General features: G+C 35.5%; 1 protein-coding gene across 8 annotated transcripts in view; it reads left to right on the top strand.

The window, feature by feature from the left end:
- The window catches only part of ipo8 (importin 8), a 95,271-nt gene that overhangs the window by 62,541 nt on the left and 8,607 nt on the right, over positions 1-24,123 (top strand). For all 8 annotated transcript variants that reach the window (XR_010531809.2, XR_010531808.2, XR_012336851.1 and 5 more), the window contains exons 6-16: positions 3,626-3,715; positions 3,800-3,894; positions 4,081-4,165; positions 4,341-4,475; positions 4,666-4,765; positions 9,992-10,068; positions 10,677-10,793; positions 12,443-12,532; positions 14,837-15,002; positions 15,169-15,329; positions 15,419-15,544. Coding sequence is in view for 5 of the 8 variants with exons in the window: in XM_065265870.2 (XP_065121942.1) it covers positions 3,626-3,715; positions 3,800-3,894; positions 4,081-4,165; positions 4,341-4,475; positions 4,666-4,765; positions 9,992-10,068; positions 10,677-10,793; positions 12,443-12,532; positions 14,837-15,002; positions 15,169-15,329; positions 15,419-15,544 (1,242 nt within the window). In the remaining 3 variants the exon portion in view is untranslated. The remainder of the gene's footprint in view (positions 1-3,625; positions 3,716-3,799; positions 3,895-4,080; positions 4,166-4,340; positions 4,476-4,665; positions 4,766-9,991; positions 10,069-10,676; positions 10,794-12,442; positions 12,533-14,836; positions 15,003-15,168; positions 15,330-15,418; positions 15,545-24,123) is intronic.

Here is a 24,123-nt window from a genome sequence, read left to right on the forward strand (position 1 = left end):
GTGTGTCCCGGTAAGCCAAAAGAGGCACCGGCCGAACACGAGCGAATTACATCCGTCGTCTTAGCAACGCAGCGGCCGCCGATGTAATTGTTGAATAGAAGCGAATCTTTGTCAGTTTAAAGCATACTACCTAGTTCTAACACTAGATGTCAGTCTTGAGTGTCTAACACTTCTCCTTCTCCTTTACTTTACGCCTGACTTCCGCTTTCTTTGTTTGTTGGGCGAAATATCGCCATCTGGTGGGGAAAGTTCGTTTGGCCCTCTCATAAACTCTTTTGGGAAGTGTATGACAGGAGTCAAACTTGGATTTTTGACCTTACTTCAATAACTGGGTTATTCTACTACTTTGTAGTTTTATCTCCTACGTATTGAATGTTATGGTCTTAAATTTATAAATAATAATTAATATTGCTGTGGCTTTATTAATTTGTTATTTCTTTATTTAATTTTTATTTAATTTTGATTTATTTTATTTTATTTCATTTTTGCTGTTCTCTCTCGCTCCTTACTTTCCTGTTCTCTTTTCTATTGTAGAGATTGCTTCATGCTAATCATGCTAGCATCATGCTAGCTTCATGCTAATCATGCTAGCATCATGCTAGCTTCATGCTAATCATGCTAACATCATGTTAGCTTCATGCTAATCATGCTAGCTTCATGCTAATCATGCTAGCTTCATGCTTATCATGCTAGCTTCATGCTAGTCATCCTAGCATCATGCTAGCTTCATGCTAGTCATGCTAGCTTCATGCTAGCTTCATGCTAATCATGCTAGCATCATGCTAACGTCATGCTGAATCATGCTAATCATGCTAGCATCATATTTCATCATGATAACTTTTTTAAATCATGCTAGCTTCACACTAAAACATGTCAACAGCCAGGTAAACTACTAGACTAAATTTCTTTTACATTTCTGGCAATCAACTTTTTGCATTTTCATGCACTGGTAATTCCTTGGGAATTGCATATCTAGTTGTAACTTGAAAATAAAAAAAATAGAAAGAAAGATATTACTATAAAATATTACTATAAAAACTTTATATATAATACCTCATCAGGTTATAACTACTAGCATATTCTGTTTAATACTGATGTAAAACACTCAAAATGTTAAGATCAACATTTTGTCTTCACATATTATGACTTTTACACGAAGCAGAGAACAATCTTGAGCAATCAGAAATATATAAACACACACACATACAGTATAGCCTCGTGTTACTTAGAACAAAACATTTTGATATGCAAGATTTGCAGTTGGCATTAAATTACTAGACTTACCCGAAGAGGAACGGCTGCTATCATCACCTGTGTCCACCAACACACTGGCAGGGCTGGGATTCTCTTCAGTTTGTTCGGGTGCGAGGTCAACACAAGCTGCTGCTGTTGACGCGCTTGGCTCTGCGTCTCTTAGGTTGTCAAACACGGAGCATTGTTCGGCTTTTAAATATACTCCATGTCTCGTCAGATGTTTCATCAAATTCGATGTGTTGCCTCCCTTGCATGCTATTCTTTTAAGGCATTTGTTGCAAGTTGCAGAGTCTCCATTACACGTGAAATGCAGCCAAACCTTGGAGCGTTTTGACTTCGGCATCTTTATTAGTCCTCGCGAGTCGCAACAACGTGGGCTGAGTAGCGGCGATGACATCACGCAAGTTGACGCCGGAACACCAGGTGGCGGTAAAGAAAAGTCAGGAACCGAAATCAGGCACCGAATTTTTCATTCGTATTCGATCTGGTTACTACAGTTTACGTTAGAACCGGTTCCCTATTGGCACCGAGTTTCGGTACCCAACCCTACTCACGACTGTTTTAAACACATCTTATTTTTCCATTCACTCCACCCCCTCCCTTCTGGGTTTCTTCTAAAGCCACGCCCCCAAAACACATGAACGCGCGATGCCGACCGGCTCTGCTGGGAGCAGCATTTACCTCAGACGAGTAGAGAGGAAGGAGCGCGGTGCATGTAGTAACATCATGTCACAATCACATGTAATAATACACCTAACTTTACTACTATGAATATAAACAAATAGGATGGCTTTTAGTACTCACTATTAAGCTAGCATTTCGATACTGGTAAAGTTTAAAATATATTTTGTTGATTCGGTAACAAACAAGCTAGTTATATTTATAAGAAAAGTCTAAAAACAGATTGCATTGATACAAGTTTTTTTATTACCATCAGTTACACTGTGATGAAGGTGAATTTCGTGGAAGATTCATAACATATACATTGTTTTGCTTGGAAGAGTTTCCGTGATGAAAGCATTGTTGACTCTGATGAGGACTACACTCCGGAGACAATACCGCTACCGCATCGTCGAGCAAAAGCCGAGCGATATTTACTCTCGTTTAATTTCTTCGTTTATTCCTTTTTTTGCCTCGTATGCCTTCGCTGACTGGATATGCAGGGACTGTGAGTTCTGAATGCTCTTTCTCTGCCGTACTTTTGCTCTTCCTAGAGTGCCTCGTGCATGTTCAAATCAATCGGGTGTGCGCATGTGTGGGCAGATCCCGTAGCAACAGGGGTGGTGCCATGCTCGCGAGAGAGAGTGATAGTCATGCAGCCAATCATTTGTTTTGTCCCGAATGGAAATAATTAGCTGTGTTTAAAACAGTAGTGAAAGGTCTACAGACACTCGAGTTTTATACTCTCTTTTTCAGAGTACTTACATTTTAATAATGTATTGGTATATAAAGACAGTTTAAACAATTTGTAAAAAAGTTTTTTTTGATAATTCCTGCCTATCCTGCCTTTGGGGCGGTTTCCCGGACAGGGATTAGACTAGTCCTAGACTAAAATAAATGTAAGAGGGGTCCAAACTGAAAACAACTTGCACTGACAAATCTTAAAATACATCAGTGCCCTTTGTTTTGCTTCAAAATGCACCAAAGTAATGTTTTTAGTAAGGCATGTTTGTTAAAACTAGTTATATTTCATAATTAAACTAAGGCCTAGTCCTGGTTTAAGCTAATCCCGGTCCGGGAAACCACCCCATAAAGTAATAAAAATTTTCGTGTACTAAATTTAAGGAAAACAATCAGTTGTATGTTTCCTGAGAATCAAAGTTAGTTTCAAATCAACTACCAAAATGAATAAATCAGTTTGTAAAATAACAAATAAACTTTAAAGGGGACATATCATGAAAATCTGACGTTTCCATGTTTAAATACGAAAATTGAGTTCCCAGAGCTCCTATTAACCTAGAAAATCTGTAAAAGAAACCCAGTAACTTAGTTTTGGTAAACCATTCTCTGCAAAAATAGGTCATTGAAATTTGTCTCCCCTTGTGATGTCAGAAGGGGATAATACCTCCCCTTAATCTGCCTTGTCCAACAACGTCATGGCCATTTAGTGCAGATATCAGCTCATTTGCATTTAAAAGAACACACCCAAGCTTTAGCTTGATTCAAGTTGAATTATTTCAACTTGTGCAAAGATATGTTTGAGGCGAATAGCATGTGTTTTTGCAGCAATAGTTTACGTATTTGCATTGACATTGTATGTAATCTACTTGTGCAAAACGTTGATTTCCCATTTGGTGTGTACGCCCAATTACTCTTTAGCATGATAAAAGTAGATGCAATAGTATATTGCTAACAGTGTCTGTGTGTGCAGTATTCCCTTCCCCTACAGTTGATCAATAACACAGTCATGACACACTGGATGGAGATCCTGAGGATGGTTGTGGACCGTGACGTCCCTGCAGTAAGTTTTGTCTCTGAATATAAAGAAGCATCATTCTCTCAGTGAAGAAATTACTAATTTCTCTCTCTGCTGAAATATTTCCAGGAGACTCTTGAAGTCGATGAAGATGATCGACCTGAACTGATCTGGTGGAAGTGCAAGAAATGGGCTCTGCACATCCTCACAAGAATTTTCGAGAGGTCTGTGAACATGATGAACCGTGAGCCTTAGAAGCTTTCAGAAGAAACTTTAAAAACTTTAAAAAGAAAATGTCATTTTCAATAAATCATACTGTAATCATCATACTGTATATACACAGTATAGAAATGTCACGAAATCTTAACATGTCAACAATTTTTCAACATGTTTATTTGATGTATCCTCAGATATGGAAGTCCAGGGAATGTCACAAAGGAGTATTTTGAGTTTGCTGACTTTTTCCTTAAGACTTATGCTGTAGGGATCCAGCAGGTATTAACTGCTTACAAAAACATACTGTAGTGGTACCATGGTACAGCAATGGCATCAAATAATCATACCATTGTATTTACAGGGTAATTTAAACTTACCATGAATTAACCATGGTGCATGTCCAAAAAACGTTGCTGTGTTGTGAACTAAATGGCCTTTTCATGGATTGCTTCAGGTGTCGTTAAAAGTGATCGACCAGCACAGAAAGAAGCAGTATGTGAGTCCTCGGGTTCTCCAGCAGACACTGACCTATGTGACACAGGGTGTCTCTCATTCAATTACATGGAAACACATGAAACCACACATGCAGGTGTGAACAAACTGTAAAACAACATGACCATATAAGTATCATTGTATATGGCTTTAGTATGACCATTAATGTCTCTCTCTCTCTCTCTCTCTCTCTCTCTCTCTCTCTCTCTCTCTCTCTCTCTCTCTCTCTCTCTCTCTCTCTCTCTCTCTCTCTCTCTCTCTCTCTCTCTCTCTCTCTCTCTCTCTAGACCATAACTCAGGAGGTGGTGTTTCCTCTCATGTGCTATAAAGATGAAGATGAAAGACTTTGGCAGGAAGATCCGTATGAGTATATCCGCATGAAATTCAGTAAGTGCACTTTCCTATAGTTTTCATTTTCTCTCTGTACCCAAAATATCTTGCTAAAGACATCACTGTGTCTACATGAAGGTTTGGCAATATATCGATAAATGTGTGGGAGTTTTAGTTGGCCATTACAGTTACTTATGACTGTCATTAGTCCAGCTTTACAATCATTGCCCAAGAAATTTTAATTGCATCTTTTATCAACACTGTTTTTGCAAATGAGGTTCAAGGCATTGAGTAAGTAGCATCATGTGTTGGTTATTCCTTATATGTACACATTGTAAGGCACTGTAAAGCGTGATTTTTAGTTCTGCGTCAGAGGCTATGCCATAGGTTATACATCAGTTTTTACTGTTTTACGGAAGTGATAAAGGTAAATAGACAGGGACTTTTGTTACAGCTTGAGTTGTTAAATATCATTCCTTAACTTGGTCTTTGTTTTTACTGCCGTACTACCAATCACAGCACTTCCGATCCCTGTAGAATTGACACGTTGTTAAATTTTTGGAGGGCTATGCTAGTGTAAATTAGGGCTGTCACTTTTGAGAAAAATCAAATTCGAACGGATTTCGAATATCATGCAATGTATCCGAATATATTCGAATATCTAGGCGCCACACCCCCCCCCCCCCACGCGCATCAAAAACCCACCGCAATGGAGATTCAATCACAAAATTATTAACAGTGACCAGGGCCGCATTAATGCATGGGCTTACCTGGGCTTAAGCCCAGGGCCTCGGGCTGGAAAGGGCCCCGAGATGCCGGAAAAAAATAACAGCCGCATTTTATAAAAAGTTGATATTCCCTTTAAAATTATGCTTAATCGCTTTGCTTTGAATGTCCGTGCGTGAATGCAGTTCCTGCGCAAGAAAATCTCACTTACTGTAGGCTACCCTGCAATCATTAGTGAGCTTTTTAAAATTTCTCTCTGAAATATTCATTATTGCATTTCTGATGAACAAAGACGAAACTGAGGACGCGTTTTTATCTTAATATGAAAGACAACGTGTAAACATTCATTAAATGATTCCTCGTAACATTTTAAAGCCAAGATGTACAGAACAGCACACAAAGATATTACACTAAACATTTTTGATAACTAAATCTAATAAATAACAAAATAGATTCTGCCTCGGAAGCCACGGCTAAGTTCAGCGATCTTATTTCATTTTGAGATTTAGCGTGGCAAGGAAAAAAAGACGAGAAATTACACATAATTTGTTACTGTAAATTATTAAAAAACAAGCTTTATATACAATTCCTTAAACGGTTTATTTATAACAAGAAAACACTGAAATTAATCATTTCATAGATACTATATATGCTTTATTATTTTGCACAGAAATATCTGATTGCTTACTTTCACTTTGATCATCTCTGTATTCACTTGAAACATCTGATGTTTCTTATAACATTTGTTTCAGGAATCTCTTTTCTATCATTTGAAAGTTAACACCGACCATATTATTAAATCACAAGAGAGACAATTGTGACAGATTCGGTAGAGATATATTCGGTGTCATCACCGAAAAAAAACGGCTTACCTTTGTAGCTCAACTTTTGACAAGTTAAGCAACCTTTTTAAATACATTTTAAAACTTATACTTGTCGAAAAAATTTGTTTTTTGATGTTTAGTTTGATGAACGCCTAAATATGATCACGCAGAACACCTATAGCGCGTTCGGCTAAATTGAATGTGAACAGCGTAACATCGACACAACGGAAAGCAATCCAAAACTTACAGAACTTAAATTAGATCAGAATTTACCTTTATAATTAATAAAAAATAAAAACAAAATGAAGTCAGAATCAATAAGGTGCAGAACATGGGTGCAAAATGCCTAAATGCGCAGGGGAATAAAACAAGCCACAAATAGTTTAATCAGAACACAAAATAATCTATAAATTAAATAAAAACAAAGAAATATTAAAATAAATTTTAAAATAACGAAATTATAGAATTGCCTGTTTTTTCTTTTAAATTGCAGAAACAAAGAGACTTTGCAATGGTTTCTGGATATGGACGTGTAGCCCTGTCACTGGATTTAGGCTATGAACAGACTTTAAAAATATTTATTGAAAGCTACTTTTTCAGCTATATCATTTCTTAGTATTATCGGCTGTATATTTTTTATATTGGGAGAAAGCTGTTATATGTGAAATCAGATAATGTGCACTCTTATGCAGCCAAAATTAAATTATCCTCATTTTATAACACATCTGCGACGATTCGACTGTGCAGTAGTCGAATCAGGCTTCTCCTGTCAAAGCATCGAATCTTAGACTATTCGGGTCACCCCTACTGTAGTAACATATAACATATGTGCATATGTTATGCAGTGATATTTGTGTATATTGTGGGCATTCTGATATGGTTTTAATATTTTGTTATTGCATTTATTCCAGCAAAATAAAAGCCTGACAACTTGCACTTAGTGCCCTGCTAAAAAAAACAGCATACCAGCAAGACCAGCATATGTTGTGTTTTGGTGCTGGTTTGCTAGTGAACACCAGCTAAACCAGCATCAGCACCAGCATTAGCACCAGCTAAACAAGGACCAAACCAGCATTAGCACCAGCTATACCAGCACCAAACCAGCATTAGCACCAGCATCCCATGCTGGTCATACCAGCAAGACCGGCATATGTTGTGTTTTGGTGCTGGTATGCTGGTGACCACCAGCTAAACCAGCACAGACCAGCATAATTCCCATGCTGGTCCATGCTGGTTTTGATGCTGTTTTTTCAGCAGGGTTATTATAAAGATTGTGTGAATGTAGGCTGTAATTCTGGTGGATGAAGGGCCCCACAAAAGGGTAAAGCCCAGGGGCCCCTTACAGTGTTAATGCGGCCCTGACAGTGACAGTCATAAACGGGGTTGTCTGGATTACTTTTTTACTTAATGTTTGAAACAGCAGGTTATCAACTTATGAATTACAAACTTATATATATATAAAACGATTCAGAACAGTTACAAACAATAACGTGACAACTTAAATAGCAGCAGGAGTATATAGGCAGACGCAAACGGAATTCGCGCCCGCAGATTTCGGCAGAAAACTCTGCAGAATTCCGCGGATTTAATGACCATCATTGACAAGCACACATATCCCGCGCTTGAGCGTGTTTGTGACCAGAACTGTCATTGACAACAAGCACACATACAAAGCCTATCCCGCGCGTTTGTGAGCCGTCATTGACAAGTACATTAACCCTGCGCGTGCTGTTTGCTTGCCCGTTTTCAATGATAGAGAGCACAAACCCTTTGATACTTGAGATGAAATTAAACTTACCGCTGAGTTAAGCAGATCTCACTTGTCGTCAATGTGACGCGCAACAGTCAGCACATGATCATTTCAAATCCGTTTACAAGACAAATGCTGTTGTTATTTAATATAAAGTTTACATTGCATTGTAAAAATGATGAAATATCTTCATACAAGCTAATTTCATAATGCAATGTATTAACACAAGCTTTTTATTCTGCTATAATATTTAACACTATAAACCATATGTCATTTTATATACAAACTATAATTCTATCTTGACATGCACATGAGGTTCATTTTGGTCCCATTTGATTCCCTCTCTCGCGCACAGTTGCCGTCGTCGGTCTCACTCTCAGCCTCCTTCCTATTACGAGGTGTTACTGTAAAAAATGCGCTACACATGGCATTTAAAAAACCGGATGGTTTATTTATAGTTCGAATACGGAATATTTCACGTCATGTTCGAATGCATATTCGAATATCGAATAAAAAGTGACAGCCCTAGTGTAAATACAAACTTTGCATAGTGTGTGTGGGCTACGCTGTACACTTGCCACAGAAGTATAAATTGGTCCTAAGTAACTTTGGTTAAAGATGTCTGCCAGATGCATAAATGTAAATGCATTGTAAAGAGAATTTAATACCAAAGTGTGATCAATTTCTGTGATTAAGTTCAAACTTGCCATTGTAACAAATCTTTTATTAAAATGATATATGCCATAAACCCACATACAGGTAAATTTTAATTACCTCATTATTAAAATTATGAATTACCTTTAAAATTCACCTATTTCATTGCTAAAAAACAACATTATTTTGTGTATTTGGTATAATACAATCTGTTTGCGTGGTTTATGGTAAAAAATTTTTTTTCCACATATCATATGTTTTTGTAGATCAAGACATCCTGCCTTCCTCAAACGCTTTGATTTTGTACAAAACTCATCGATCTAAAAAACTCTGTGTCCCTGATTGGCCAGCTAATCTGTGCGTTGTGATTGACCTGAATACCTCTGACGTCAGCCGGAAATGTGACGCTCCTTAGGATGTTTGAAAGATTCTGTCACAATGCAATGCTAACAGGAGTTAACTAACAAGCTGTGAGGAATTATGATAATGTTGGTCTTGTCTACATCACCAATCCCAGGAAGTAAACTGTTGCCTAAAATCTGTGTGTTTGTTGTAGTCCAAGAAAAGAGATTAAAGTTGGAGAGGATAACTTGCGTCATCTTTTACTTTGGGATTTGTACCTTTTGCATTTCGGTAAAATGTACTAATACATAGGGGTGTCAACAATAATCGATTCAGCAATGCATCATAATGCGGGCATGCACGATTCAGCATCGATGCAGCAAAGTGCCATAATCGATTATGTCACTGTTTATTTTCTGGCCTCGAGTGGACAATAAAGTTGTGAAGTTTCAATTACTTCTGGGGGCATAACAACAACAATCAAGATGGCTGAGGCGGTGAGAGATGACAGTGATAGACGGGTAAATAAAAACGCACCCTTTTCCATGGAAAGTGGACATATGGGCACATTTCGGATTCTACGAAGTTAATGGGAAACTAGACAAGACTTACGCTGTGTGTAAATTCTCATCTCAGGTATATAATTGTCATTGTCTCAAAGCTGCTAAGCTTCCGTTTTTGTTGAGAATAGTTGCACTTGCCTTGTTGTGTACAGTAGAATTCTGATGCATCGCAATGCATCGTAGAATCGAATTGAATTGAATCGTTACCTGATGAATCGTAATTGAATCGAATTGTGAGGACAGTGCCAATGCACACCCCTACTAATACACATTTGCACACAAAAGGAAATGTAAAATCGTGAATCGGATGATAGTTTCTCTTTAATTACCTGGATACAATTCAGGACAGAAGTTATCTGATTGGCTGATGGTTGATTGTTGTATAAGCTGATTGTCTGTTTTTCCTGTGTCTGTGCTCATGTAGATATGTTCGACGATCATGTGTTCCCAGCCACAGCGGCTCAAACTCTATTGTGTAAAGCAGCAAGGAAAAGGAAAGAGGTAGGTCCACCCTCCGACCGGAGCTATTGTTTGGTCTTAGTTTTTTTTTTCGTGTGACCGCAGAGAAAAAACCTTTGGTTTTATGGCCTCTCGTTTTCAGATAATGACTTAATCACATGTGAAAATATATTATTTGTATTATTATAAACTTTGTTACTGTACAGTAGGTGTCTTGAAATGCTGTGTACTTGCATGCAAAAAGTATTTGATTCATTGTGTTTATCATGTACTTATGTCCTACATAATGCTGTGAAAATATAACCTTAATATCTTTTATATTGACGTTGTAAGGTCATTTTAAAGATTAACATTAAAGTATCATCAATGAGTGAAATCTCAAACTTTGATGCTTTGATAATTAGATTATGAGACTTAAGTCTGAATTTTACAATACACCTAATATAAAGTGGACCAAAAACTTTGCACACCAATCATGGCAATCACAGATCATGGCAATCACAGAGCAGATAGTTCGTAAATGGATTGTTGCTGAGGCTGAAATGATTTGTTACAATATTTGTTACAATATAAATTACTTACAATATTTAATGCTACATATCTACATAATCAGTAGACCAGACCTTTTGACCTGTATTTGTGCCTTTCAGGTCTTGCCACAAATGATGGAGTTTTGTCACCAGAGCCTCATGGATCCTAACTCTGACCCCCGCAGGAAGGATGGGGCACTGCATGTCATTGGCGCCTTGGCTCAACCTTTGCTCAAGGTTAGATTTAACTCTGGGGTTGCGTGTGGCGCGTACACCACAAACTCGTTATTTTTTAATCACTCTGCAAAGAGACTTAGATTACTCTGCTGATTTTGGACATACAGATATAGTTTATTCATCATTTAGAACGTTAAAGTGTCTAGTTTTTTAGTGCCGTCGTCCAACTTTTTTTACAGTCTATGGTCAGAAAAATGAACTGTAACTTAACAAATACTTGTCATACAAACAAAAGATTAATGTCTACATAATGCTTAGAATGTTTTCTTTTAAATGATGTAAGTGAAATCGAAAACACATATTCTCATGCGGTGTAAACCGTATGAGAAGGAGGAGAGGTACCGTCTTTCTCCTGAAATGAGCTGAGATCACCATGCCCCGCTCCATTGAAGTGAACGAGCAGAGACATCAATATGCATAGCTTTCGCCTCTGTAGTCAATGAACAAACCCAATTCAGTCTCTCCATTCCTTGATATGCTGAGTCGTTTCGTCTGTTTGCACCAAACGTGACATCTTAATCTTTATTTACTTGCATATGTGTGTCACTAAAAGTTCTCCAGACGCAAGTGTTTTCTTTGTGCTTCCATCAAACAGTACACATGAATGGCAAACGCATACCCAAACACATGAGTCAGGAAATTTGACGCACTTTTTAGTAATCTTATAAAAGACGCGATTTCAAACAGCACATCTAAATCCTTTTTACTCGCATCTATGCGTATATCTCTGCACAGCAATTTTATTAAACACAGGATCACACGCATGTCCACACATTCCTTTGTGCTGCCTTTACTATCAACACGTGACGCCGCAATGGTGGCTGTGTTAACAAACATTAATAAGTTGACCACGCTTCCTCATCCCTTGTTGTGTTTCTACTATAATGATAAAAAAACACAAATTAGAGCCCAGACAACGACGGTCAGTTTATCTTTTGTGCTTTTTACTGCACAAAAGTATAACTCTCTGGCCAACCAAACACGCACCCTGGGTTCATTTTTACGTTGACCAAACAGTACGTTTACCAGATGCAATAACAACTCAATACACTACATACCTTACTAAATTAACCATGATTACTAAAGTTTCTGTAGCCAAAAACATGGTTGCACTTTTTCTATAGTAAAACCATGTTTTTTAAAGGTAAACTTGTGAAATAAATACAAACAATTTCAATAGAAAAAAATACAGATGCCATTTTACTACAGAAAAAATTCAGCTGTCAATCACAGATTATTTAGGAGCTTTCACGCCTCTTCGCATACAGCCTTTCGCATGCAAAAGTGTCTTAAAAATTGTAAATCAACATATAGTTTTATGTGAATGAGTAGGCAGAATGATTTTCACATCATTTTGAAGATAAAACTCTAGACTAGATCATGTTTTGAAAAGTCTTGTGAAAACATGTTTAGAATGAGTTTTGTTGACTTATATCAGTGACTTCATTGTAGCCCAGTTTGTGCTGAACACAGTGTTATGAGACTTTTGCCATTTATTATGTTTTTAAGCAACTGAAAAAAGAACAAATGTCTGTGCAGGTCAAAACTTCTCCAGGGCCCTAAAAACCCCTTAGACCCCAGATGGCACAATCTGATGTGTGATCAGTTCAGGTACAACATTTCTACATTTGTTTTGTGTCTTTTTGCAGAAGCGGGTGTACAGGGACCAGATGGAACTTATGTTACAAAACTATGCTTTTCCTCTGTTAAACTCTAAAATAGGATATTTAAGAGCCAGGGTAAGTGTGTGCATCAATAATGCAAATTAATTTCAGGTTTTATAAGTTGGTCTCATTGTCCACAGAAGAGTTCTGGAGTTCAGCTGAGATTCTTATAGGAAGAATTACCTATTATTTATCATTCACTCACCCTCATGTCATTTAATTGGATATATATTGTAATGTATTTGAATTTTCTTTTGAACACAAAAGATGATGTTTTGAATAAGGAATGCCCCAAAACCATTCGGCCAAAATAGTAAAAAAATTCTGCCGAATAAGTGAAAAGACTGAAAAAGGTTACCGAACAATAACGTTTTTGATGACGCGATCTTCATTCTTTCTCTGCTGTTGACGAGTTAACTCGTGATACGTTAGTACTAATGATAGGCATTACATATGGTTTATGAACAAAAGTAATTTAAAAACGCTTTTCTGCTAATGACAAGTTTTTACGGCAATCCATATTTTCACTATTATCCACCAGGTGGCGCTCTTACCCAACTTAAAAAACACAGAAGCATCCACTGATCCAAAAACAGTTAAAACTCTGTGTATGTTTTAATCATTACTTTAAATCTGATTTCTATAAAAAAGTCCTTCACACAATTATCTCAGCTGTTTGCTCAAAATTAGCTATTTTAGAAAAAAACCTACTCATATTTGAGAGGTGATTTTTGTTTGTTTGAAAGCAAAGGATCTGTTCATTTATTTGATATATTGTATGTTTATATATTTAAAGAAGAAAATTTTCTGGATGGCAAAAATCATAAAGCCTGCCGCTAACTGGCAACTTAAAAAAACGTTGGCAGGGAAAGAGTTAAAATGTTTTGATAACACCTTAAAATGCTTCCACACTGCTGACATTTTCAAAGCTTGCGTGCTTCTCAATCATGCTGGTTGTCATTTGATCGTTTCAACAAAAGTCTTATTCTTCGCTAAATCTTATCGATCTTTTAACTTATTTGTCCGAACCGAAAATTATTACTTTTGGCCGAATAGTTTTGACATTCAAAGCATTCCTATTTTGATTAATGGCTTTAATGTGGTTTGGCAGCCAGTCAAGAATTAAAGGACCTGTAGCTAACATTGTATACATTTATTTTTCAAAGTAATGTTAGCTCAGTGTGATAGTTGATACACATTCAATATCATATATGAACAAAGGTAATTTGCTTGTCATTTATTTGCCTTGTTATCAGAAATAAACTACTGTTTGTTTGTTGTTGCTGCTGCTAAAACCAGGCTGAAAATTCTCATATTCAAATTTGTTGGATTGTGATCATTTGCAAGATGTTCAAAAACTAATAGTGGTTGTCATCACTTATACCATGGGCCTGTTAAATGCTGTATTCTGATTGGCTGAGAAATGTTCCATGGTTGTTGATTATTTTTCTGTAAACTGCACTTTTACAGTTGGGTTAAAGGACAAGTTCGGTATTTTACACTTAAAGCCCTGTTTTCAGATTGTTTATGGTGAAATAGAATGGTTTTGACTAAAATGTTGACATATGCGGCTGCCCTGAGAATTTTCGCGTGTTTGTGTTTCAGCTCACACCTCTACAATGGGTTTAATGGTGCACTGGACCAATCCTTCCTAAAATGCATTAAACTTCCGTTTACAAAGACGTGAAACTCACCGAGTGGTTATGGGTGTTCACTGATATGCTCACACAAAAATCGCTGCAAAAGATGCGTTCCAACAGCTGTTTTAGCATTCGTTGTAAACTTGTGGACCTATTTTTCCAAACGACTCACACCCGTATATTCTTCCGCTTAGAGCTTGAATAATAGACACTCCAGCCCAGGTGGTGGCGCTAATCCGCCTTTGCCAATCGCAAGAATAGAAACAAAGTTCCCGGCGCGGAGTAATACCGTACCTCACAGGACATCTAATACTAGTCAATGGAGTTGGCAAAAACTACGATAAAACCTGTTGGAATGCGTATTTTGCAGCGATTTTTGTGTGAGCATACCAGTGAACACCCCTGACCACTCGGTGAGTTTCACGTCTTTGTAAACAAAAGTTTAATGCATTCTAGGAAGGATTGTTCCAGTGCACCATTAAACCCATTGTAGAGGTGGGAGGTGAAACACAAACACCACAAAATTCTCGGGGCAGCCGCATATGTCCAAATTTCAGTCAAAACCGTTCTATTTCATCATAAACAATCTGAAAACAGGGCTTTAAGTGTAAAATACCGAACTTGTCCTTTAACTCTTGGTCTTTGGCAACTCTTTTAAATAAATCAAAATAGCTTTTCACAATGCCAGATTGGTTACAATGTAGGTGTAATTCTGGGCCTTATGGTGGTCTCTCTATAGTCGTGCTGGGTCCTGCACTCGTTCAGCCCTTTAAAGTTTCACAATGAACTGGTCCTGAGGAACGCTGTGGAGTTGGTCAAGCAGAACCTGGTGGATGATAAGGAGATGCCTGTCAAAGTAGAGGCAGCTATTGCATTGCAGGCGCTTGTCAGCAACCAGGAACAAGGTCAGAACATACAAACACAAAGCTGGAAAGTTTTTATTTCGTGATACATATAAATAATTTAAGTTTAATTGCAATGAGTTAAATTGGAGAGAATAAAGTTTTTTTATTTTTTATTTTAAACAAAATCCCTTCTGTCTTACATGCTCCGTCTCTCTTGTGGGTGCAGCTAAGGTCTATATCAGACCCTTTATAAGGCCTGTCATGCAGGAATTGCTGCATGTTATCAAAGAAACGGAAAATGATGACCTCACCAGCGTCATCCAGAAAATGATCTGTGAATATAACCAGGAAATGGCCGTGATAGCAGTGGACATGACACAGAACCTGGTACTGAGTTACTGTGCTATTGTTTCTTGATTTGTCATCTGTTAAATCATAACGCATAGATTTAAAGGAATGTGTGTTGTGTGATGCAGGCAGAGATCTTTAGCAAAGTTCTCCAGAGCGAAGAATATGAGGAAAGTGAAGATAAGACAGTGATGGCTCTTGGTATTCTCAGCACTATAGACACCATCCTTACTGTCATGGAAGACCACAAAGAGGTTAGGACACATGCTTGAGAGCCAGAACCTGGTTTTAACAAACAGGATATTTAAATTCCTTTACAAAGAGTCTAATGTTGAATTGCACCAACAAGAATTAGGCTTTAATCAAGTTTAAATCGAGGCTAATAATTCTGTTACACAAAACTTTAAATCTTGTTCAAAAAATAAAAAGGGTTTAATTAAAACTTTCATTTTGATCCAGGTTAAAATTTGACAGTAAACCTAGATTATCTTAAATCTTTGATGGTGCAACCAAAAAAACCTACCCATATTTGAGAAATTTTAACCGTAAACAGGAACGTTTTTATGCGGTTAGGCTTTTCATTTACACAAACTTTTAAAAAAGGTTTTAAAGTGGACGTTTTTGGTAACAACGGCAGATTGTTTGAGTAAAGTAAGTAAACATAAATATGTGATAAATGGGACATAAGGCACATGTGTTAATTCAGTTTATAGGCATGCATGAGTAGAAGTATAACTAAGGGTGCGTTCACGCGACTAAATTTCGGGAGTGACAACCACATATATTTACAGTTGTGAGTCTGAAAGTGTCCTTTTCACACAGCAGATTACAGACACAAATATAACACTGTCTGTATGAACGAGCAACCGACTTCAGACCCGTATGCTATTCGCACACGGCACCTGTAACCATAGTGAGGTAATTCTCAAAAAAGAAAGTATTATTTGTGCAATGGACAAAACTTTATTTATGTAATGAACAAAATGCAGGCATGTGTAACCCTTCCCGTTGTGCAGAGAGGAATAAATAAGAGTGGTTCCATATTTAAAGTTTTAATTGGAAAAATACAATAAACGCCATTTTTGACAAAAATGAGTTACTGCCAGAATCAGTATTATATATCAGGTCAGTATTAAAAAGTAAATTCTTAATTTTACGCTAAATCCAATATCACCGTGTTGTTCTGTCATCTTTTCTCCCTTTTTTCCGAAAACGCAATAAACGCCACTCCTCCTTTTTTATATAACGCAATAAATCCGTTCCAGAAATTACAGCGCACAGTTTCACACTGCAGTCACGCCATCTGCGCTTCTGAAAAGCACGGTCACGCCATCTCCGCTTTAAATTGCGTTGCGCGTCTATATGGCTTTTTACGGTAACAAACGTGTGCGACTTCAGGCGGCGCTGTAAGAACAGATAGGGGACTGGATTTTAACTTTTGCTCCTTTTGCGAGGATAAGAAACAGAAAAGCACTGCAATTATTGTTCTTGAAAATTCGAGTAAATGGTTGAAAACACTATCTACAAGGATCTTTGTCAATACTTTTAATCGAGTTTAATATTAGCATATGAACCTCGCTCAGACAAATTAAAACATTAAGAAAATCAAAGTGTTTTTTGCAAACTCCAACACATTCTGGTTTATCACCTCCAAGAGTACCACTGTGGTGATTTTCAGGTTGTTTAACTGTTTTATTATTTAATAATTGCATGCCAAAACCATGACCAATGCTTTATTATAACTTCTATTCAGACAATATTTAAAAATTCATAAAAGCCTAAAATCAAACTGTTTTCTGCAAACTCCACCAGATTATTATACATCACCCAGAGTACCAGTATGGTGATTGTCAGGTTGTTTAACTGTTTTATTATTTAATAATTGCATGCCAAAACCATGACCAGTGCTATATTATAACTGCTATTCAGACAAGTTTAAAAAATTAATAAAAACCTAAAATCAAACTGTTTTCTGAAAACTCCACCACATTCTTGTTAAAAACTGTTTTATAATTTAATAATTGCTTGTCACAACCATGACAAACGCTATATTATAACTGCTGTTCAGACAAGTTTTAAATTTTAATAACAACTTATAATCAAACTGTCAAAATCCACCAGATTATTGTTCTACATCACCCAGAGTACCAGTATGCTGATTTTTAGTTTGTTTAACTGTTTTATTATTTAATAATTGCATGCCAAAACCATGACCAGTGCTATATTATAACTGCTATTCATACAAGTTTTAAAAATAAATAAAAACCTAAAATCAAACTGTTTTCTGAAAACTCCACCACATTCTTGTTAATCACCTCCCAGAGTACCACTGTGATGATTTTTAGTTTGTTTAACTGTTTTATAATTTAATAATTGAATGTCAAAACCATGACAAACGCTATATTATCACTGCTATTCAGACAAGTTTTAAAATTTATTAAAAACCTAAAATCAAACTGTTTTCTGCAAACTCCACCAGATTATTGTTCTACATCACCCAGAGTACCAGTATGGTGATTTTCAGCTTGTTTAACTGCTTTATTATTTTATAATTGCATGCCAAAACCATGACCAATGCTTCATTATAATTGCTATTCAGACAAGTTTAAAAATTCATAAAAGCCTAAAATCAAACTGTTTTCTGCAAACTCCACCAGATTACTGTTCTACATCACCCAGAGTACCAGTATGGTGATTTTCAGCTTGTTTAACTGCTTTATTATTTTATAATTGCATGCCAAAACCATGACCAATGCTTCATTATAATTGCTATTCAGACAAGTTTAAAAATTCATAAAAGCCTAAAATCAAACTGTTTTCTGAAAACTCCACCAGATTACTGTTCTACATCACCCAGAGTACCAGTATGGTGATTTTCAGGTTGTTTAACCGTTTTATTATTTAATAATTAGATGCCAAACCATGACCAATGCTGTGTAAACTATGCTATTCAGACAAGTTTTAAAAATTCATAAAAGCCTAAAATCAAACTGTTTTATGCAAACTCCACCAGATTACTGTTCTACATCACCCAGAGTACCAGTATGGTGATTTTCAGGTTGTTTAACTGTTTTATTATTTTATAATTGCATGCCAAATCCATGACCAATGCTTCATTATAATTGCTATTCAGACAAGTTTAAAAATTCATAAAAGCCTAAAATCAAACTGTTTTCTGAAAACTCCAACAGATTATTGTTCTACATCACCCAGAGTACCACTGTGATGATTTATAGTTTGTTTAACTGTTTTATAATTTAATAATTGCATGCCAAACCATGACCAATGCTGTGTAAACTATGCTATTCAGACAAGTTTTAAAATTTAATAAAAACCTAAAATCAAACTGTTTTCTGCAAACTCTACCAGAACATTTTTCTACATCACCAAGAGTACCAGTATGGTAATTTTTGCTTGTTTAACTGCTTTATTATTTTATAATTGCATGCCAAAACCATGACCAGTGCTATATTATAATTGCTATTCAGACAAGTTTAAAAATTCATAAAAGCCTAAAATCAAACTGTTTTCTGAAAACTCCAACAGATTATTGTTCTACATCACCCAGAGTACCAGTATGGTGATTGTCAGGTTGTTTAACTGTTTTATTATTTAATAATTGCATGCCAAAACCATGACAAACGCTATATTATAACTGCTATTCAGACAAGTTTTAAAATTTAACAAAAACCTAAAATCAAACTGTTTTCTGCAAACTCCACCAGATTATTATTCTACATCACCCAGAGTACCAGTATGGTGATTTTCAGGTTGTTTAACTGTTTTATTATTTAATAATTGCATGCCGAAACCATGACCAATGTTTTATTATAACTGCTATTCAGACAAGATTTAAAAATTCATAAAAGCCTAAAATCAAACTGTTTTCTGCAAACTTCACCAGATTATTGTTCTAAATTACCCAGAGTACCAGTATGGTGATTTTCACATTGTTTAACTGTTTTATTATTTAATAATTGCATGCCCAAACCATGACAAATGCTTTATTATAACTTCTATTCAGACAAGATTTAAAAATTCATAAAAGCCTAAAATCAAACTGTTTTCTGAAAACTCCAACAAATTATTGTTCTGCATCACCCAGAGTACCAGTATGGTGATTTTCAGCTTGTTTAACTGCTTTATTATTTTATAATTGCATGCCAAAACCATGACCAGTGCTATATTATAACTGCTATTCAGACAAGTTTTAAAAATTAATAAAAACCTAAAATCAAACTGTTTTCTGAAAACTCCACTACATTCTTGTTAATCACCTCCCATAGTACCACTGTGATGATTTTTAGTTTGTTTAACTGTTTTATAATTTAATAATTGCATGTCAAATCCATGACCTATGCTATATTATAACTGCTATTCAGACAAGTTTTAAAATTTAATAAAAACTTAAAATCAAACTGTTTTCTGTAAACTCCACCAGATTATTGTTCTACATCACCCAGAGTACCAGTATGGTGATTTTCAGCTTGTTTAACTGCTTTATTATTTTATAATTGCATGCCAAAACCATGACCAATGCTTCATTGTTATTCAGACAAGTTTAAAAATTAATAAAAACCTAAAATCAAACTGTTTTCTGAAAACTCCACCACATTCTTGTTAATCACCTCCCAGAGTACCACTGTGATGATTTTTAGTTTGTTTAACTATTTTATAATTTAATAATTGCATGTCACAACCATGACAAACGCTATATTATAACTGCTATTCAGACAAGATTTAAAAATTCATAAAAGCCTAAAATCAAACTGTTTTCTGCAAACTCCACCAGATTATTGTTCTACATCACCCAGAGTACCAGTATGGTGATTTTTAGTTTGTTTAACTGTTTTATTATTTAATAATTGCATGCCAAATCCATGACCAATGTTTTAATATAAATTATAAAAATCATTCCAGTGGTACTCTGGGTGACGTAGAACAATAATCTGGTGGAGTTTGACTTCACGTTTTTATGAATTTTTAAAACGTGTCTGAAAGCATTTATTATATACCATTGGTCATGGTTTTGGCATGCAATTTTTAAATTTAATTTTCCGTTTTGTCTGAATATCACTTATAATATAGCATTGGTCATAATTTTTACATGCAATTATCAAACAATTAAAGAGTTAAACAACCTGAAATCAATCAAAATCAATACAGTGGTTCTCTGGGAGGTGATGAACAAGAATGTGGTGGAGTTTGCAGAAAACAGTTTTAAACAGATTTTAGGCTTTTATGAAATTTTAAAACTTGAATAGCAGTTATAATAAAGCATTGGTCATGGTTTTGGCATGCAATTATTAAATAATAAAACAGTTAAACAAACTAAAAATCACCATACTGGTACTCTGGGTGATGTAGAACAATAATCTGGTGGAATTTGCAGAAAACAGTTTGATTTTAAGTTTTTATTAATTTTTAAAACTTGTCTGAATAGCAGTTATAATATAGCATGGGTCATGGTTTTGGGATGCAATTTTTAAATAATAAAACAGTTAAACAACCTGAAAATCATCACAGTGGTACTCTGCTATAAGTTAAACAAGAATGTGGTGGAGTTTGCAGAAAACAGTTTGATTTTAGGTTTTTATGAAATTTTAAAACTTGTATGAATAGCAGTTATAATATAGCATAGGTCATGGTTTTGGGATGCAATTATTAAATAATAAAACAGTTAAACACAGGGTACCCGCGGAGTCTTAAAAGTCTTGAAAAAGTATTGAATTTCATTTTCCCATATTAAGGCCTTAAAAGGTATTGAATGTCACCTCAAAGTCTTGAATTTTTCACGGAGGTCTTAATTTTTCAAATGATCAATAGATTTATATGCTGTTAATTCAGACACAAGACTCGCGTGCAGGAAAACCACGCGCGAGCGATAGATACGAGCGCAGAACACTATCCATGTTCGGAAAAGCATCTTAGCGAGCGCGCAGAACACTATTCGCGCGCAGAAAAACATCCTCCCGAGAGCGCACCTCTGTTCAAAGCGCACAGTCAAGTGAGCAAAGTAAAAAGTTCAGTAAAAAGGCTGGGATGATAAAGTAAAGGCTGGGATGAGCGCTCGCTCGACTTTCTCATGCGCTCGCAGCTGCACAACACGCACTTGCTCGATCAAGTTGACTTTGGGACTGTGGGGGCGGGACAATGACGGGTGTCCAAGCACCTGTGATCGGTTGTTTGATTTAATCAGATTTAAACAATCTTCTGTTCCACAATCCGTCTCTAGTAAATCTAGGTAGAGAAGACACGTTTTAATATGATCATTATGTCGGAGAAGGTCATTTATATGTTAAACAATAGTCTTGTGTGATCCATGCAATAATAAGCTGCAAACAATAACGCAGATTTGAAAGCTATTATATATTTTGTTTAATTAGATAATATCATCTTGCAATATATACTATAGGCTACATATTTACATTGTCACACTAAGTTAGCATTAGAAAACTTTAATATGGTCCTGTATAAAGATTAACAGAAAATATTAACGGAAATATATCTATACGTGAGCTTGTGTCCAGTTTTTTGTTTGGTGCAGTGAACAGATCTCTTGTCTTTTTAGGGTCAAAACAGCATTACATTTTAATTTGTTGTTGTGTTTGAGGGGTTTTTGTTTTTCATAATATGGTTTATTTTGTTTGTCAGTATTGTTCTGGTTCAGAGCATTACTGATATTAGATGTTGTTATTATCTTAACTATATTAAACAGCAAAAAATGAATACATTAAAATTTGTGTTATTGTTTGGTTTGCAGCTTATTTCATGCATCAAACAAGGCTATTGTTTTAACATAAATTACCTTCTCCGACATAATGGTCATATTAAAACGTGGCGGGCTGCACAAGATAAAGAGGAGGGCTGCATGTGGCCCCTGGCCCTCCATTGTCCATCCCTGATTTGGGGATTTTCAAATTTACAATAAATTTATAAATGTAAATTTAAATCTATTTGATTGTTGGTTTTGATTGTTGGGTAAAGATAAGGGTTAGGACGTTTAAGCCTTGGACTCAGCCTTTGAGGCATGTTGTCATGAATGTTCAAACACTTGTAAATAGTAATTATTTGAGGTATACGTTATTTAAAATTATTTATTCTACCCGAATGGGTGCGATGTAGGTATTAAATTTCATTTGAAGTGGTATTAAAAAGGTCTTAAAAAGCCTTGAATTTAGGTTTGACAATCCTGGGGGTACCCTGTAAACAACGTGAAAATCACCACAGTGATACTTTGGGAATGGTAGAACAGGAACCTGGTGGAATTTGCAGAAAACAGTTTGATTTTAGGTTTTTATGAATTTTTAAAACTTGTCTGAATAGTAGTTATAATATAGCATAGGTCATGGTTTTGGGATGCAATTATTAAATAATAAAACAGTTAAACAATATAAAAATCACCATACTGGTACTCTGGGTGATGTAGAACAATAATCTGGTGGAATTTGCAGAAAACAGTTTGATTTTAGGTTTTTATGAATGTTTAAAACTTGTCTGAATAGCAGTAATAATATAGCATAGGTCATGGTTTTGGGATGCAATTATTAAATAATAAAACAGTTAAACAATATGAAAATCACCATACTGGTACTCTGGGTGATGTAGAACAATAATCTGGTGGAATTTGCAGAAAACAGTTTGATTTTAGGTTTTTATGAATTTTTTTAACTTGTCTGAATAGCAGTTATAATATAGCATAGGTCATGGTTTTGGGATGCAATTATTAAATAATAAAACAGTTAAACAATGTGAAAATCACCATAATGGTACTCTGGGTGATGTAGAACAATAATCTGGTGGAGTTTGCAGAAAACAGTTTGATTTTAGGCTTTTATAAAAAAAATTAAACTTGTGTGAATAGCAGTTATAATATAGCATTTGTCATGGTTTGGCATGCAATTATTAAATAATAAAACAGTTAAACAACCTGAAAATCATCACAGTGGTACTCTGGGTGATGTAGAACAATAATCTGGTGGAATTTGCAGAAAACAGTTTGATTTTAAGTTTTTATTAATTTTTAAAACTTGTCTGAATAGCAGTTATAATATAGCATGGGTCATGGTTTTGGGATGCAATTTTTAAATAATAAAACAGTTAAACAACCTGAAAATCATCACAGTGGTACTCTGCTATAAGTAAAACAAGAATGTGGTGGAGTTTGCAGAAAACAGTTTGATTTTAGGTTTTTATGAAATTTTAAAACTTGTATGAATAGCAGTTATAATATAGCATAGGTCATGGTTTTGGGATGCAATTATTAAATAATAAAACAGTTAAACAACGTGAAAATCACCACAGTGATACTTTGGGAATGGTAGAACAGGAACCTGGTGGAATTTGCAGAAAACAGTTTGATTTTAGGTTTTTATGAATTTTTAAAACTTGTCTGAATAGCAGTTATAATATAGCATAGGTCATGGTTTTGGGATGCAATTATTAAATAATAAAACAGTTAAACAATATAAAAATCACCATACTGGTACTCTGGGTGATGTAGAACAATAATCTGGTGGAATTTGCAGAAAACAGTTTGATTTTAGGTTTTTATGAATTTTTAAAACTTGTCTGAATAGCAGTAATAATATAGCATAGGTCATGGTTTTGGGATGCAATTATTAAATAATAAAACAGTTAAACAATATGAAAATCACCATACTGGTACTCTGGGTGATGTAGAACAATAATCTGGTGGAATTTGCAGAAAACAGTTTGATTTTAGGTTTTTATGAATTTTTTAAACTTGTCTGAATAGCAGTTATAATATAGCATAGGTCATGGTTTTGGGATGCAATTATTAAATAATAAAACAGTTAAACAATGTGAAAAT

This window comes from Paramisgurnus dabryanus, chromosome 1, assembly GCF_030506205.2.
Source record: "Paramisgurnus dabryanus chromosome 1, PD_genome_1.1, whole genome shotgun sequence".
NCBI lineage: Eukaryota > Metazoa > Chordata > Actinopteri > Cypriniformes > Cobitidae > Paramisgurnus > Paramisgurnus dabryanus.